The sequence below is a fragment of the Dasypus novemcinctus genome, chromosome 2 (genome assembly GCF_030445035.2).
Source record: "Dasypus novemcinctus isolate mDasNov1 chromosome 2, mDasNov1.1.hap2, whole genome shotgun sequence".
In the NCBI taxonomy this organism is placed as follows: domain Eukaryota; kingdom Metazoa; phylum Chordata; class Mammalia; order Cingulata; family Dasypodidae; genus Dasypus; species Dasypus novemcinctus.
Window position 1 is genome coordinate 98,119,709 of NC_080674.1, and position 17,110 is coordinate 98,136,818.

Sequence of the window (17,110 nt, forward strand, 5' to 3'; positions counted from 1 at the left end):
TCAGAGGTCTCCAGGATCGAATCCTGGTGAATCCTAGAGAGAAAATGAGAAGAGAAGACAACACAGACAGCAAAAAAAGCAGGGTGGGAGGAGGGGAAGGAGAGGAAATAAATAAAATAAATCTTAAAAAAAGCAAAAAACGAAAACCAGCTGTTTATCATGCCACAGTTTCTGTGGGTCAGGAATCCACCAGTAGCTTAGCTGGGTAATTTTGGCTCAGGGTGTCTCATGCAGCAGCAGTCAAGAAGTGGGCTGGCAGTGCCGTCCTTTGAAGGCTGGGCTGGGGCTAGAGGATCTGCTCCAAGATTGTTTACGGGCTTACTGCTGCACTCCTCAGTTCCTTGCTGACTGCTGTTGGCAGGCCTCAGTTCCTTATCACTTGGTCCTTTCCATAGGGCTGAGAGAAAGACAGACAGACAGACCGACAGAGAGCACAGGAAGCTGGGTATTAGAGTATGAAGAACAACTCACAAGTAAGGAAATGCACAACAAAAGTAGTTTACTCCTTCAAGAAGTTTATCTGTGATGGGAAGGGATATATTAACACCAACAGCGCTATCAAGATTTTACATGCTTCTTTCCCTTACTAAATGCCCTAGCATCTGTCTTTTCCTTTTTTAATTTCCTTTGTTTACTTTTCATTAGCCTGCCTCTTTTGTTACTCTATTCCTTTCAGCTATCATTTCTTCCAGCTATTAGTAGGCCGCCCTTGCCTCAACATGAAATTACCAGATATTACATTTATGTCAATACAGAAACCATCCGACATGGCTTGTTAGAATAGTGGGTACAATAAGAATAAGCACAATCTGAGGGTAAGCTTGAAGTAGCGGTTGCAGGAAGCTCTCCTTGTTTATAATATATCAAGAAAAGCATGGACTCAGAGTCAGGCTGCTTAGGTTGAATACTGCTCCACCTTCATCGGTTGGGTGAACTCGGACAAGGTTCCCAATCCCTCTCAACCTTGTTTCATCATCTATAACATGGAGGTAACATTAATATACCCTTCACAGCATTATTGTGAATATTCAATTAAATGAGTCATTGAAAGTGCTGGCCACAAAACCTGGCTTATATTAAGTGCTCAAAGATATTAGTCATAATTATTGGTAAAGTGTAGGAGTAGTATATGGACATGGTGGTATCACTTTTGACTGCTCAGTGATATCTTCTTCTTACTTTCTGGTTCTTAGCTTCTAGAACTGTGCTGTCTAATACAATAGCCACTAACCACATGTGGCCATTAAGTCTTGAAATGTGGCTAGTTCAAATTGAGAAGTGTTTTAAAGGTAAAATACACAATATATTATCTTTGAAATCCAAATTTCTTTGGATTTCAAAGACAATGTAAAAAGAATGCAAAATATCCCATTAATAACATTTATACTGGCTATGTGTTATAATATTATTTTAGATATATTGGATTAAATAATACAGTATTAACATTTTTCACTTGTTTCTTTTTGCTTTTCTTAACGTGGCTACAAAAACTTTTTAATTACATATGAGGCTTGCATTATACATCTTTTGGACACTGTTTTCAAAAGATATCATTAAATTACTAAACTACAAGAAAGCAATGTATTACATTTTCTTTATCTGTGTAAAATACTCCAACCAGTTTCTGTTAACCTTCCCTGTCAGTGCAAGCCTTGCTATTCACACACAGCGATCCTTGGTGAGCAACCATCTATCTCTAGAATAATAATGGCATTTGTGGCCAACTTTTAGCCAGCTTGTAGCACTGTCCAAGGAATCCGAATTGCAGATTAATCAGCAGAGAGCAAACAATGAATAGGGAGAAAACCAATTTCTTATTTCTTTAATCACCTTGACAACAATCCTTGATATAAATTGAAGGTGGGGAGGGGGAAAATTGCACATGGCAAATACCATGGTATTCAACCCAATACAGATTCCCTACCCCTTCACTCCAACTTGGTCTTTGATAATAAAAGTCCCAATTATGTTAAAGCTGCTGCAATGTGCCACTTGAAAAAAATAAAAGTTAGAAGAGGCAGCCACGTGGCATCATTTCAGCCAAGAAAATATAAACAGATATGTCATGATGAGTCTTTTCAGAAAAGCTGTTCTATTGATTTACAAGGTGCAGGGAGGAACAAGCTCATCTGGCACACACATTTTATTCTTTGCCTTTCTTCCCTTCTTCTTTTCTATCTGAAATTTGGACACAATGCTTAAAGGTAGAACAACCACCTTGCGAGCCTAAGGGTGACAGTCACACTCGCACACCTGAAACCTAGAAAGAGCCTGGTGCTTGACAGCCTCCTTAATCAGCTGTCCCAGGCCGGCCTAGACCATCTATCTCTGGACTCCTCATTACACAAGACTCTCTTCTTTTGGTTAACAGTTAAACACAATCCTAGCTGAACTTGCCAGCTGCAGAAATGATAATGTTTACAAACTGGCTTCTTATAATCTGCTGCCCCCAGGATACTCTCACATTCAGAAACCATCATCTTTAGCCCAAAACACAATAGTATTCTGACTTTTGCAGTGGGAATGAATGCGAACTATTTGGCTTTGGCGTTTTATGATCTAGCACATAAAACAGTTCTTTAAAAATATATATATACTGTGCATCTACATATCTACATAGGTATGTAGATATAGATAGATACTTCCTAGAAGGCAGGGGTCTTAGCTCTTTTATTCATCATTTTATTCCCTGCCCCTAATAAAGGCCAATTTCCCATTTCTTTTAAGGCTGCTCTTTCTTTCTATGATATTCACAGAACATTTTGTTGCCATTCAGAGGTGTCATCATGGATAGGTTTTTGGGCTAGGTTGCAGGGTACTGGACGACTCCCGGCTCTGCCAAATAGATCGCTGTGCAAGCTACTTAACCACTCTGGACCTCAGTTTCTGGGTTTGTAAAATGAAGGGATTTGTTTGATCAGGAATTTTCAACATCACTGATAGTAAAATCATTTCTTCAATGAAAAATCACACAAAACCTCACTGTGTTAAACAGATAAGGTGGAAGAGAGAAAGCTTAAAGTCCCTCCAGCTGGGCCCTTCTCTCTTTCACAACTCCCAAGGCACCTCTGTACATTGTCCTTCAGAGTAGAGTTTGAAAGTCATTCTATAAGATCACATCTAATATTTTCCCCCTAATTCTGTTTTATAACTATTACAGAAAAGATGATTATAAGGGATTCTGATTCAGAGGATGTCTGAAAAGCCGGCTAGACTAATGCCCTTGTAGCTAAGAATCAAAAAAAACTGAATCTGCTTGACTAGAACCATCCCACTTTTTGACCTAATACTTTTAACCATTTCACAGGACAAGTCTTGCCTGTGACTGCAATAATGTCAAATCAGTGTTTTTTGAAGTATATTCTGTTACAACAGTTTATAAAGGTTTTAAGCAAAACTCCTAAAACAGAGTGCTGTAAAATTGTAATTGCATCTACTTTTGCAAGTTTAAAATTTTTTCAAGTTTTATTTTAAGTATCTTTATATGACATCTGTTTTAGTTTGCTAAGGCTGCTGGATAAAATACCAGAAATGGGTTGGTTTTCATAACAGGAATTTATTAGGGTAAAAGTTTATAGTTCTGAGGCTGTGAAAATGTACAAATCAAGGCATTATCAGAGATGCTTTCTCACCAAAGGTGGGCTGCTGGGAGACTCCTGCCACGTGATAAGGCAAGATGGTGGCCAGTGCCTGCCGAGGTCCCTGCCTTCCCCTCTAGGCTCACTGTCTCTTTCAGTTTCAAGCTGTTCCATAGGCCTAGCCTCTTGGGTGCCTTGTTTCTTCAGGTTCTCTACTGATTCCAGCCTCTGGCCTCTCTCTCAGGCTCTTAGGGTTTTATGGTTTTTTTTTTTTTTACAATTGTAGGTGATTCTGAAGTCCTTTCATTCACATGGCAGGGTCAAAATGGTGGCTTCCTTTCTCTGTGTGTCTCTGACTTTAGCAAGAGGGCAGCGACCTAACCCACATCAAATCTCAAGGATGTAATCCAAGGGCCCTACAGGATCTAATCAGATATGATATAATCAAAGGTCCCTTAACTGAATCTAATGTAATCAAAAGATCCCACACCCACAGGAATGAATTAGTTTAAAGAGCATGATCTTTTTTGGAATTCACAAAACTTCAAACTGTCACAACATCTGATACTTATTTAAGCATCATGGAAATTTTCTAATTTTACTTCTCTACTCATAAGATAATAAATCCCTAAGAAATTTAATAGCATTCCAGACAAAACTAAAAAAAAGCTTCTAAGTCTGAGTTATATAGACTCAACTGATTATTATCATGTTCACATACACAAAATGTGTCCTACCATGAGGTCAGAAATCAATGCACACAATGGCTTGAGGAGTGCCCTGTGCTTGGGGATGGTATAACCAAGTATTAGCATGTGGGCTTTGGGTGACCTAGGACTAATTGTTTACTCCATGAATTACTTTCTGTATCAGTCAGGGTTCTCTAAGGAAACAAAATCAACAGGAGATATCTGTAAATAGTGTGAGATTTTATAAAATTCTCTCACATGACCATGAGGGTGCATAAGTCCAGATTCCGCAGGCAGGTTACAAACCAGGGGCTCTGGCATAAGTCCAATGAAAGTCCTTGATGAGTTTCCGGGAGACGTCGGCTGTCCAAAGGTGAGCTGGGAAATTCTCTCTGAATGCTGAAATTACTTCTCCTTTTAAGCATTTAACTGGTTGGATAAAATGCAACTCATTGCTGATGGCAATCTCCCTGGTTAATTGTAGAAGTAATCAGCCATATATGTAGTAAACTCACTGATGACTGAAGTCCATAAATGTCCTTATATTACAATTAGCCCAGTGCCTGCTTGACCAAACAGCTGGGCACAATTACCTTGCCAAGTTGACACAATAGCCTAACCATCACACTTTCCTTATCTATAAAACTATAATAAGACTGTTGAACATTAATATGTTAATACACAATGTGAATCACCAAAAGAAGGATATTGAATGCAGTGTTTTCTGAATGGATTTGATCATAGAATTCTTTTGTGGTGACCTATATTACTGGAAAGACACTTTGGGAAATTCTCTAACATAAGCAATTTTACTTTTTCAAAGATAAAAGAATTCAAATTGTTTCTAGGTTAAAGTAGTACGTAAAAGATATTTTTAATACAGGTATCTATGCACACACACACCTGTTTGGCTTGAAATATTACCAGCATAGTTTACAGACAAATTCCTGCTTAAGAAAAATGAAAATTCATAACACAAGATGAAGGCTTAAGTCGGATCTGCTTTTCAGATAAGACATAAATCTAAATTCTAATCTTGTAAGCACTCAATCCTACTAAAATCCTGGGGGATAAAATAAAGAGGTAGAAGTGAGGATGCAAGTTCTGGATCCTGGCTCCTCCAGCTCATTCTTGTAACGTCCCTGATGTTGTTTCCTTTTCCTGACCAGGAGTCACTCTTTTCTTCCTGCCATTGTGAACACCCAGAAAGGTGAGCTAGAAAACAGACTGAACAACCAAGAGCGCACCATAGCCTTCCTCCTTGAACAAGCCTTCCGCATCAAGGAGGACATCTCTGCTTGTCTTCAGGGGACCCATGGCTTTCAAAAAGAGGAGTCACTTGCCAGGAAGCTACTGGAAAGTCATATCCAGACCATTACCAGCATCGTCAAAAAACTCAGCCAAAACATTGAGGTAGTTCTCCATTTCCCATATTTAGTGCCATGGCTTGACAAAGAGTATCAACCACCAATGTTATTTTTCAACTATGGAAATGTGTAGCCATTTTTCAAGTTTGAATGATTACAATTCAGTTGCCCCAGAGGGAAACAACTCAATTTTTCAAATGCTCATTTATGCCAAAACGTAGAAGGAACTTCTATTCAAAGAACATTTGTTATATATCTATTTTATGACAGCAAAGACTGTTGCTAAACATTATGCCAGATAGTGTGTTAAGGTGCTTATTTTACTCTAAATCTCCAAGATTTTATTAATGTAATCCTTTCAAGAAGGTTTTTATAACATGTTGGCAATCCTGGCTCATAATCTGACCCCCAGTATCTCTGTGACCCCATTTTCCACCCTCTCTTCTTCACTCTGGCTATACCGGCCTTCTGGCTATTCCTAGAATGTACTAATCATGCTCCAGCCTCAGGGTCTTTGCACAGGCTATTCCCTCTGGTTGGAGTCATCTTTCCCTACATATTCCTATGAATTATTTTTCATTTCCTTCAGGTCTCTGCTCAAATATCAACTTATCTAAGATAATTTCATTGAACCATTATAAAATAGCAAACACACACCTTGCCCCATCAGGCTCAATCTCTCTTAAACCTACTTTTTAATCTATATCACTTACCACAACGTAGCCTGGTCTGTTTGTTTATTGTTTAATTTCCCCCTTTAAAATGCAATCTCCAACAGAGGAGGGACCTTGTTTTGCTCACTGCTAAATCCCTAGTGTACATAACAACAATGCCTGGCATGTAGTCAAACTCCAGAAATATTTCTTAATTAGATGAATGGATAATTTTTAAGATATTAAAGGAAAAAAAATCCTGAAGAAAGTAGAAAATGTTTGGGTTAAATCAAGTTAAACAGATCCTTTGTGATGAATCAGGGGCAGCTATATTCAAGCAAGGATACCAGGGAATACACTTTAAGAAACGGCAGAAATTCGTGAAATTATCGTGGAACCTGACAACAATGCACTCCCACAATAATATATGCCTTTTTCCTACTACCAGGGAAAATACTAGATTTAATAAAAACATTAGGATTAACCCAACAATGATTTCCTCATGATTTTATAATTTGGGATATTTAATATATACATATATTTTATCTGTAGGATCCAGCAGGCCCCATAATGCACTTGAGAGAGTATGGAAAGCTAAATTCTCTTAGTGAACTTTTAAAGGTACTTTTATTGGTATTTAGTCAAATTGAAAAGGATCCCATTGCCTGACAAGTCAGTGACACTTCTCAAAGTGGTCAAATGTGTTTCCAAGCATAATGAAGTGTCATAAAAATGACAAGACAGGCAAGAGTCTGGGTGCCAGAAAATCATGTAAATATAGCATTAGCTCAAAAATAGCATCCAAATTTAGGAGGCAAAGCTCTTGAAATTGAGAAGCAAATGACATTCTTAGAAACATCAAAGTGTTTCCAGAATGTGCTACATTTTGATCTGGGCAATTGTTACACAGTTAATTACATTTGTCAAAATTCATCAAGATGTATAGTTGATTTGTGCATTTTAATGAATATAGCTTATATACCAATAAAATACTGTTAGCATTAAAAATTTTTCCATATCTCTAGAGATCTTGCTAAGAGCTTCTCTTCCTATAATTGATAATCTTAATTTAGCCCTGAGAAAAGACAAGGCAAAAGTTTATCCATTAACTGTAAAATATCAAAAAATTTGCAATCCTATTAAGGATATGGCACATTTAGGGAAAATACACTATAAGTTTAAATGAATCAATGAAGATGACTAGACCGATTATGTCAAAAACTGAATTAGAAAATGTTTTAAAGGCTGTAAATAATATGGATAAAACACAGTGAAGAAGAAACCCTATTAGACTACCTTTGATAAATAGCCAAGACTATAAAGTAATCAGCACTTTGCAGAGAAATGGATGCTATTCAAGTATTTTAAAAGAACCTAACCTTAGCTAGGTCAGCACATCTGCAAAATAGATCCAAGGGCAAGTTAAAGCTTCACTCATGTCCTTAAAACAAATGAAGTTTGCTTTTGTTTCTATTTTTATCTATCATTATCTTAGCAGTTAAATTGCCTTTTATTTTATTTTTTTCTTTTATTGAGGTATTGGGAGCAGGGAATTGAACCCGGGATCTCCTTTGAGGGAAGCCAGTGCTCAACCACTGAGCCACATCAGCTTCTCTGAGCTGGTTTTACTTTTTGGTTATTTTGTTTTTTTCAGGAGGCACCAGAACCAAACCTGGGACCTCCCATGTGGGAGGTGGTATTCAAACGCTTGAGCCACATCCCCTCCCGCTTGTTCCTTTGTGAAATAAATGATTTCCTTTTTAAACCTGTGACCTAATTTCAAGTTTTAAAACTATTCTAACTCAAAAAAGGGAATTTTATGAATGGCATTGCTTTACTGTGGCTTTTTCCCCCATTTACAAAAGCAACACTTGATCATTGTAATAATTTTGAAAGCTCAGGAAAATTTTTTTAAATGGGAAAAATCTTCTCACAGTTCGACTACCAAATGGCAATTTCTCTACAAATACCCAGCCACGTATCCCTCTAGTCTTTCAAGTATCCCATTCAGAAGGATGAGTATACATTTGTAAACAGTCTTTAATATAAAATTACACCACAAATGCTTTTGCGTGTCACTTAAAGCTCTTGCATGGTGCATGTACCATGATTTGCTCAACTATTCTCCTAATGTTGAAATATCTTCCTGCATATATATTTGACTGTATTTGGGTTGTTTCCATAGTATACACTCTTAGAAGTGAAATTACCAGGTTACCAGCGTATGAATACTTTGAAAGCTCTTGATGCATGTTGCCAAATTGAATTCCAGAAAGTTTATACTAATTTACATTTCCATTAGCATTATATGAGAGTTCTTTTCTCACTGTGCCTATGCCAGCATTGAGATGTATTGCTGTTTTAATCTTTGCTAATTTGATTAGACAGAAATGAGATAGATGTTCCTCTTTTTTTCTTTTCTTAAAGAAGGTATTGAACCCACTTTTTTTAAAGTAACTAAAATTTTGCATTTTCCCTGTGAATAATCTGTTCATGTCTTTTGCCAATTTTTCTTTCCGGATTTTGATGATTTTTAATTCTTATTGATTTGATGAGCTACTTTCATATTAAGGATAATAACCAGTGGCTCATTGGTAAATGTTTAACAATCAGCAATCTGGGGAGGTAAACCACCTGGTTTGTAATGTTTGCCAATTTCTATAGTATAAATACTTCCACTATGACTGATTTCAAACAACCCATGTGATGTCACTGAACATGGAGATGAGAAGAGATATGACCAGAGGTATATGCCTTTTCCAGCATACACTGAAATCTTTGGCAATATCATTCATTATAAACGTTTTTCCAGTTTGCTGTTTATAGTAGTTGTATTTATAATGTTTGTAAGACATTTTTTATAAGGTTAACCAACCATCCAGTCCATTGCTTTGTGGCTTCTCTCACTACTTTTAGGAGGTACCAGGGATTGAACCCAGGCCCTCACACATGGGAAGCAGGCACTCAGCCACTGAGCTACATCCTCTCCCTCTCTCACTACTTCTAAGATTATAAAGTTCTTCATTCAGAAATGAGATAAACTCCTTTATTATCTTTTATTTTTTATGGCTTAATTTCTTGTTTATATTTTAAACTATTTTATCCAAAGTTTATTTTGATATATGATATTAGGTAAGAATCTAAATTCAGTTTTTTTCTGAGTAAATAACCAGCGATCCCAACACCATTTGTGAAATTCCCCCCCCATTTATTTGAGAGCCCCACGCGCAGCGCACTCCTTTCTTACATTTGCCAGCCTCTTTGCTATATTACATTGACCTACTCACCAGCTCCATATTGCTGCTTATTATTTTATATGTTTTAATATCTAGTAGGGCAAGTTCCCTTTCATTACTGTTCTTAACCAAAACCAAAACAAAAAACTCTTACACACACACCAAGAGAAAAGGATAAAACCTCTCACTTGTAATTTTGACATTTTTCTCTCTTCACTTAAGGCTTTACTTATTCTTGGGTTGTCTCAAACTGACAGTTTACAAATGGGCAAGATTCTGTACATGAGTTTTGAAATTTTTCTAATTTACTGGCTACAGAAATCCTTTTTTCCTAGCAAAATTCATAAATTCATAAGCATAGTACAGATCTTGGTCAAATATAACAGCTAAACTTGAAAGTTTCCCAAATGAAACTTGGAAAATGGGCTATTTTCCCAAGTTCTATACTCCTATTTCTGAGTAAATGCAAATTATTTTTATATGAATTATTCCTAATTTCTCTGTTCACTTTTCACTGAAATATGTTTGCATGTCAAGTAAAACACAAATCTTTATAGACAGAGAATTCTTTCCATTTTAAAATTCTTATTTGTTGGTACAAAAATTTTAAAACCACTGTTTTCAAGAGTGCCAGCCTGGTGGAAAAGGAAAGTCAGTTTTATTTCCACAATACCAAGACATGATGAAATTATCACTCAAAGATATGCAAGAACAAAACTTGAACACACTCAAGCCATAAATTTCTCATGTTCTCAAAGAAATCTAGAACAATAAACCTTTTTATTCAGCATGTGTGAAACAGTTGGATTCAGATTTGCTTGTGTTAATTATGTTAGCTTCATTGTGGTTCTCAGTCAATCTGGAAAGGGCCTTGCCGATGCCATATTTAAAAATCACTTTTTAAAAACTTATCCCCATTTGTGGAGCAGGTTTTTGAGAAAAGCTTTTATATCAGTGATGGCCGATTGTCAACCATTTCCCTATCAGGCTAATAAATACAATTTTGTTTGGTCTGATTAGTACTTAAAAGATATTTAATAAGATGCCAATATTTAAAAACTGAGAGATGCCACATAAAGTCTGGAGTTCTGGCTTCTATTGAAATATGTTCCCACCTGGCAACAATCAGCTGGAATCAGTCTGTGCCACCCTGCCCAGGTGGGCCGGGGTGTCCTCTCTCTGAGATGGGTCTTTCTCACTCACATTATCAGCCAAACTATTAACAATAACATCCTAAGCATTTTGGTTATATAATCCTTTAAATGATGCTTTCTTGTCATATATGATGGGAAATTAATGGGAATTTTAACTCAAAATTACAGGTTTTAGAAGAACAAATAAGAGTTCGAGACCATGTGGCCACAGGAAATAATTTTAGAGTACAGGAGCTAAACACAAAACACCAACAAGGAGTTGGAGATCTTCGAGGAAGAGTAGCCAGGTGAGAAGAAACATATTAACTAGTGTTTGCAGTCAATTCTTAGCCACTGAAATCTCATTCCCAGATAAGTTTCATATTGCAGAAAATGAGGTATTGTCTTTCCATTACACTAAGCTGATGAGGTGGTAGTTGAGAAAGTATATCCTAGAAGTTTGAAGGCTTCATACTAACTGTAAGAGCCAAGATTTCTACAAAAGTCCCCCATACAGAATGCCCATTTGGTTCCATCTCAAAGAGACCAGAATCTTATCTTTAAAGCCCTTAGTGGCTCAAATGCCAACACCCATACATAGACACTCCTGAAAATCACATATAAAATCCCCAGATGTGCCAAGTTCTAATGGTTATTTGACATTAAACATTATAAGAATTACACATAAATGTTAGTAATGAAAGATTTACTAAACATAGAAAAGAGTTTGAATAACATCTTAAATGAGATTTCTAAATCAAAAGAAGTAATGGTATGAAGTTCAGCATAAATCTGCAGGACTTGACAATAGCAGGACTGCTCTGGCAGACACATCAACTCTGACTTGTGAATGGCTGGCCATGGGTACCTTCCCATCTCCACATCTTCTGTCAGCTCCTCTTTCCTCCCTCCTGGAATCTCTCCACCTCTATCTTGTTAATCCATTCAGAAGTATTAATGAACAAATAAGAATTAGATGATCAATACTTAAGACAAACCTCCCCCCAGGATGTCTGTCCATTTAATTCAGCAAAAAATTACTGAGCACTTACCTCATGCCAGGCAGTGTGCTAGGCCTTGGGCATTCAAAGACAGTCCCTGTCCCATAACTATTCACAGCCTAGCTAGGAAAACAAGCTCCATCAATAAACAATGAAGGGAACACTATGACAAAACTCTGGTGGGCTATGGAAATACCCAAATCAGAATAGAACAAAGAGAAGACTTACCAGGAAAGTGGATTTGGCTCAACTGATGGAGCATCCGCCTACCACATGGGAGGTCCAGGATTCAAACCCAGGGCCTCCTGGCCCATGTGGTGAGCTGGCCTACACGCAGTGCTGATGCGCACAAGGAGTGCCGTGCCACACAGGGGTGTCCCCGCGTAGGGAAGCCTCATGCACAAGGAGTGCGCCCTGTAAGGAGAGCCACCCAGCATGAAAAAGTGCAGCCTGCCCAGAAATGGCACCGCACACACGGAGAGCTGACACAAGATGACACAACAAAAAGAGACACAGATTCCCAGTGCCGCTGACAAGAATACAAGCAGTCACAGATGAACACACAGTGAATGGACACAGAGAGCAGACAACTGGGGGTCTGGGGGTAGGGGAGAGAAATAAATAATAAAACAAATAAATAAATAAATCTTTAAAAAAAAAAAAAAAAGACCAGAGGAGGTAGCATGTGAGATGGCCAGTCTCAAATGATTTTCATCAATTAGACAGACAAGGAAGGGAGGCAGAGACACTTCACATAGGCGGATTAATATGTGCGAAAGAACTGAGGGATGAATTACTGTGGCATGTCCAAAGACTCACCTGTGAGAGGAGTATTTTGGTTGTAGTATTTTGGGGGATTGCATTTAAAGAGAGAGAGTAGATAAAGTGAGAGAACTGGTCCAGAGTTGGATGATGAGGGACCTTGTGGGCCAAGGTAAAGGGTTTGAACTTTATGCTGAAGGTTAAAAATAGCCATCGGAGAAGTTTAAGTAAGGGGGGTGACATGGTCTTATTTTGTGACATTCTAGTAGTAGCTATGTTATAGGGTACAGAAAGAGGGCAGGAAGACCAAAGGGAGACTATCATAGTTTTTGTAGGTGAGAAATGGCGAGGGCCTAAACTAAGGCCCTAGCTATGGGAGTCCGGTGGGGCACAAACAACACAGATTTTAGGAAGGTAGACGCTACCGGCTTAGTAACTGAATAAACACGGAAGATGAGTTAAGAAGAGGGAGTCAAGGATAGCAAATCACATTTCTAGTTTGGGTGACTCAATATTCATGTCATTCAACAGGAAAGGAGATATATAATATATACATACAAACATCTAATTATTTATATTTTATAAAGATATTTTAATATTTTTATACAGTTATATATTTATTATATACTATCTTAAACATACGAAAGAACTTTTATAATATTTGGGTAAGTTATGAAGAAAGATAATAATACAAACATCCATAAACCCATCACTCTATTTGGATGTACCGTGTTTTTAGAAAATGGATAAATACCAACTATCTGCTTTGAATAAAGTTTGCAATTTTGTTCAGTTTGGTGGCAGGCTGATAAGAATCCCAACATCTCTTTCTTTCTGTGAGCCACTTCCAACCTTATTATTTTACTCTTGTAAATCTTATTTTACCTTTAAGAAAAATAACAAACAGACATAAATGAAGCCAAGAGAGAAATGAAATTATACAAGGAGAAGACGTGTGACTCTGTTTTCCCTGCTCTAATTTCTTATTTACTGTTTCAGTATGCTAAAGCTGCTGGGAACAAAATATCAGAAATAGGTAGGCTTTTGTAATAGGAATTTATTAGGGTAAAAACTTACCATTTCGAAGGTATGAAAATGTCCAAATAAGGCATCATCAGAGATGCTTTCTCACCATGGTCAGCTCCAGGTAATCCTGGACTTGTGCCATGTGGCAAGGCTCTCCATCTGGGTCTCTGCCTTGTCTTTCAGGCAGCTTTTGCCCTGAGCTCAGCTGTGGCTAATCAAGCACATGGCAGGGCTTATCTCTTCAGCTATGAGCTGCTCCATGGGCCTAGCCCTCTTTCCATGCCTTCTTCTGATTTCCATGCCTTCTTTCCATGCCTTCTACTGATTTCGAGCATACAAGGCCTCCGGCTTCCAGGACCTCTCTCAGCTTCTCCATGCTTGTCTTTCTGTGTCCACCGACAATCCTGGAGTCCTTTCTCGTATGGCAGGGTCAAAACGGCAGCTTTCTCTGTGTTTCTGCTTTCAGTCCTCTGCTTAGATAAGCCACCAGCAAGAAGATGGAGACCCAACCTGGGTCATGCCTCACTGATGTAGTCCAATCAAAGGCTAAAGCAATCTAATCAAACATTCCCTTAACTGAATCTAATGCAATCAAAGGATGACACGCCCTCAGGAATGGATTAGTTCAAGAAGCATGATGTTTTCTGGTATTCACAAAACTTTGAACAGTCACACTTACCTACCCCTCAGTCTTAAGCAGTGATTTTAGTGCAAGGCCTCATTTTTCCTTGAAATATCTCCCTTTTATGGAAAATTTCCAAAATCTATTTTGTAATTTGAGATGGAATTTGGCTAAAAGCCATGAAACTTAAAATTTCCCTTCCCTCCTATTTCTTTTCTGTATTTTTGCCAGGCAAGTGAGTAATAGACAAGTTGAGGAAGATTAATTACTATCTTTCCATCCATTTTGACCTTAATGCCCTTTAGCATTTTGGCATATGTGAAATTAAGTTGATTATTTGAACATTATTCCTAGAAAACATTTTTCTGGTTGATAAATCAAGCTCAATATTTGATAACTGCAATGTGCTTTGAATTTTACCTTTTATTTCCCACCACAATATAGTAGCAGTTTGAAAGCAACTACTTCCAATGAGATGAGGTTGTCTAGCCTACTTTTGAGACACTCTCCTTTATTTAATAGGTTAGTCTCATAATGCAAAAAGAGAAAAGGTAAGCATATAAATGGCCTTCATAGGGATAGATATACAATCTGCATCTACAGTCAGAGGAGGCCAATCCACGAGCTACAATGGGCTCTTTGGGTTCCCAAGTTAGAGCTCTTTGTGGGGGGCAGGCAGGCTAATTGTGTTGATAGTTTGAAGGAACAACTATCACAGAGGATATCAACTTTTGAAAAGTTAAGAGAGACTTCTGGTTAAAGATGGCAGAATAAAGACATTTTTACTCCTCTCACTTGAGACACTTCAGAGCAATGAAATTAGTAGAAGAAAAACAAAAACTCCATCTTTAATATTAAAAGGAAGGTGCCACAACCACAAACCACAAACTAGCACACTTACCAAATACTGTGATTTTGTTTTCTTGGTTGCCAAAGCAAATACCATGCATTGGGTGGCTTAAGCAATTGGAATTTATTATTTTTTTTAAGATTTATTATTTATTTATTTATTCCCATCCTCCCCCATTGCAGCTTGCTTGCTGTCTGCTCTCTGTGTCCATTCGCTGAGCATTCCTCTGTATCTGCTCGTCTCCCTTTCTTGTGTCATCTTGCTGTACCAGCTCTCTGTGGGTGCTGGCCGTCAGCTCTCCACAGGCACAAGCCAGCTTGCCTTCACAAGGAAGTACTGGGAGCAAACCCAGGGCCTCCTATATGGCAGACGGGAGCCAATCGACTGAGCCACAGCCGCTTCCCATAAGCAATTGGAATTTATTCAGTGATAGTTTAAAAAGAAAGTCCAAATAAAGGTCTCATTAAGGCTATGCTTTGTCTCCAAAGACTGTGCCATTCTGGGGCTAGCTGTCAGCTATCTTTGGTCCTTAGCTTGTTATGTAGCAAGGCACATGACAGTGACTCTTGACCTGTCCCTTCTCTTCCAGGTCTTGTTGCTGTTCAGCTTCTGGCTCTTTCCTCTATGGCCTTCTCTCTGTGTGTCTGAATTTCATTCTGCTTATAAAAGTCTCCAGTAATAGGATCAAGACCTATCCTGACTGACGCTGGCCACACCTTACTGCAGTAGCCCCATCAAAAAGTCCTCCTTTAATAATGGGTTCACACCCACAGGAATGGATTTGGTTTAAGAACATGTTTTTCTGGTGGTACATACAGCTCCAGTCCACCAAATCCTCCACATACTGTAGGGTCTGGACTGAAACAGGTCTCTTCAGACCTTAAAGATAATGATCAACCCCAAGTAAAGAGTCAAGATCCTGAAAGACATAGGAAAAATAATTTTAATTGAGTAATATTACTTAGAGGTCATAGGAGAAATGGGAAATGTCCCTTTGGAGATACAAGTCACCAAAGACTTGGAGGTAACTGAAGATGCAGTCATGTAATTTGTCACTTTTATCATCTAATACCTCTCTCCTTCCCTCTTCATACTTGAGAGAAACTTGCTGAAGTGCAGCAGGCTGAGGAAGGAGTGGAGTTGGTAATATCAGTCAACAAAAGAGATTTTGTGGCTTAATGATTTGCTTTGAGATATACCAATCTGTTTCTTGAAGATAAAATAGCCACACCAGGTTTGTATCAAACAGATTTGATAAAATAAGCCTGAATAGAGGATGTTATCTACAGGCCTTCCTCACACAAATACACATTCACTGATCATTCACAGATAGCCAGATAGGAACAAATATGTAAAGGTGAGTTAGAAAGAATGTAGCTCATGTGCAAAAATCACCATCACCAATATCCTAAGATAGGTAGATAGATAGGTAGGTAGGTAGATAGATAGATAGATAGATAGATAGATAGATAGATAGATAGATAGATAGATAGATAGAATGAAAGCAAAAGGCTAATGAATGTACCTTAAGAGAGGAGTTCTTCAGAAAATCACAAGAAGAATTCAAACCAGTTACTCCTGGTTTCAAAAATTTGAGACCACAAGATTAAAGAAGATTGATGACTGAACAGTCACAATTTTGTTTCTTCCATAAACCTACTGAATCTTCAGTAAAAGATTTTTTTCTTTAAGACCTAAACCTGCAAGTATACAGGGGATGGCAGCAAAGAAATCTTGGAACCTAGAGCGTAAATGGACATGTGGGTTAGCAGACTTAATAAAGTGGATTTTAAAGCTGTGAGATAAACTAAGAACAACCTGATTTTATGCATCAGAATTCCCGAAGGGTTTAGGAATTGACTGGGCCAGGAATATCTGAAACCTTGGGTAAAGGTGAGGGGGGGGGGGCACTAAAATAAGGAGGATTAGTTGAAAAGTTTGAGAAGCCCTTCTCTGATCTATACTGTCTGGCAAGTACCTCTTTAGCCACCACTAACAGACAGTCCTCCTCCCCACAAACAACTGGATTTTTTTTTTATTTGGAGAAGGTAAAACAGAAGTCCTTTGGTTGAGAGGTTGACTGACACAGGTTGAGGGGCAGAAATACAAAATGAAAAATGGGGAGTTTCTTTTTTCTGAATGAGAAATATTAAGACTCCTGTCCAACTCCAACTTCAAGCTTTATAAACTTTC

The 17,110-nt window shown here is 38.0% G+C and overlaps 1 protein-coding gene across 3 annotated transcripts in view; it reads left to right on the forward strand.

Annotated features, from left to right (window-relative positions):
- Positions 1-17,110, forward strand: part of FAM81B (family with sequence similarity 81 member B) — a 59,244-nt gene that overhangs the window by 21,483 nt on the left and 20,651 nt on the right. For all 3 annotated transcript variants that reach the window (XR_011646267.1, XR_011646266.1, XM_058284801.2), the window contains exons 4-5: positions 5,437-5,680; positions 10,846-10,964. Coding sequence is in view for 1 of the 3 variants with exons in the window: in XM_058284801.2 (XP_058140784.2) it covers positions 5,437-5,680; positions 10,846-10,964 (363 nt within the window). In the remaining 2 variants the exon portion in view is untranslated. The remainder of the gene's footprint in view (positions 1-5,436; positions 5,681-10,845; positions 10,965-17,110) is intronic.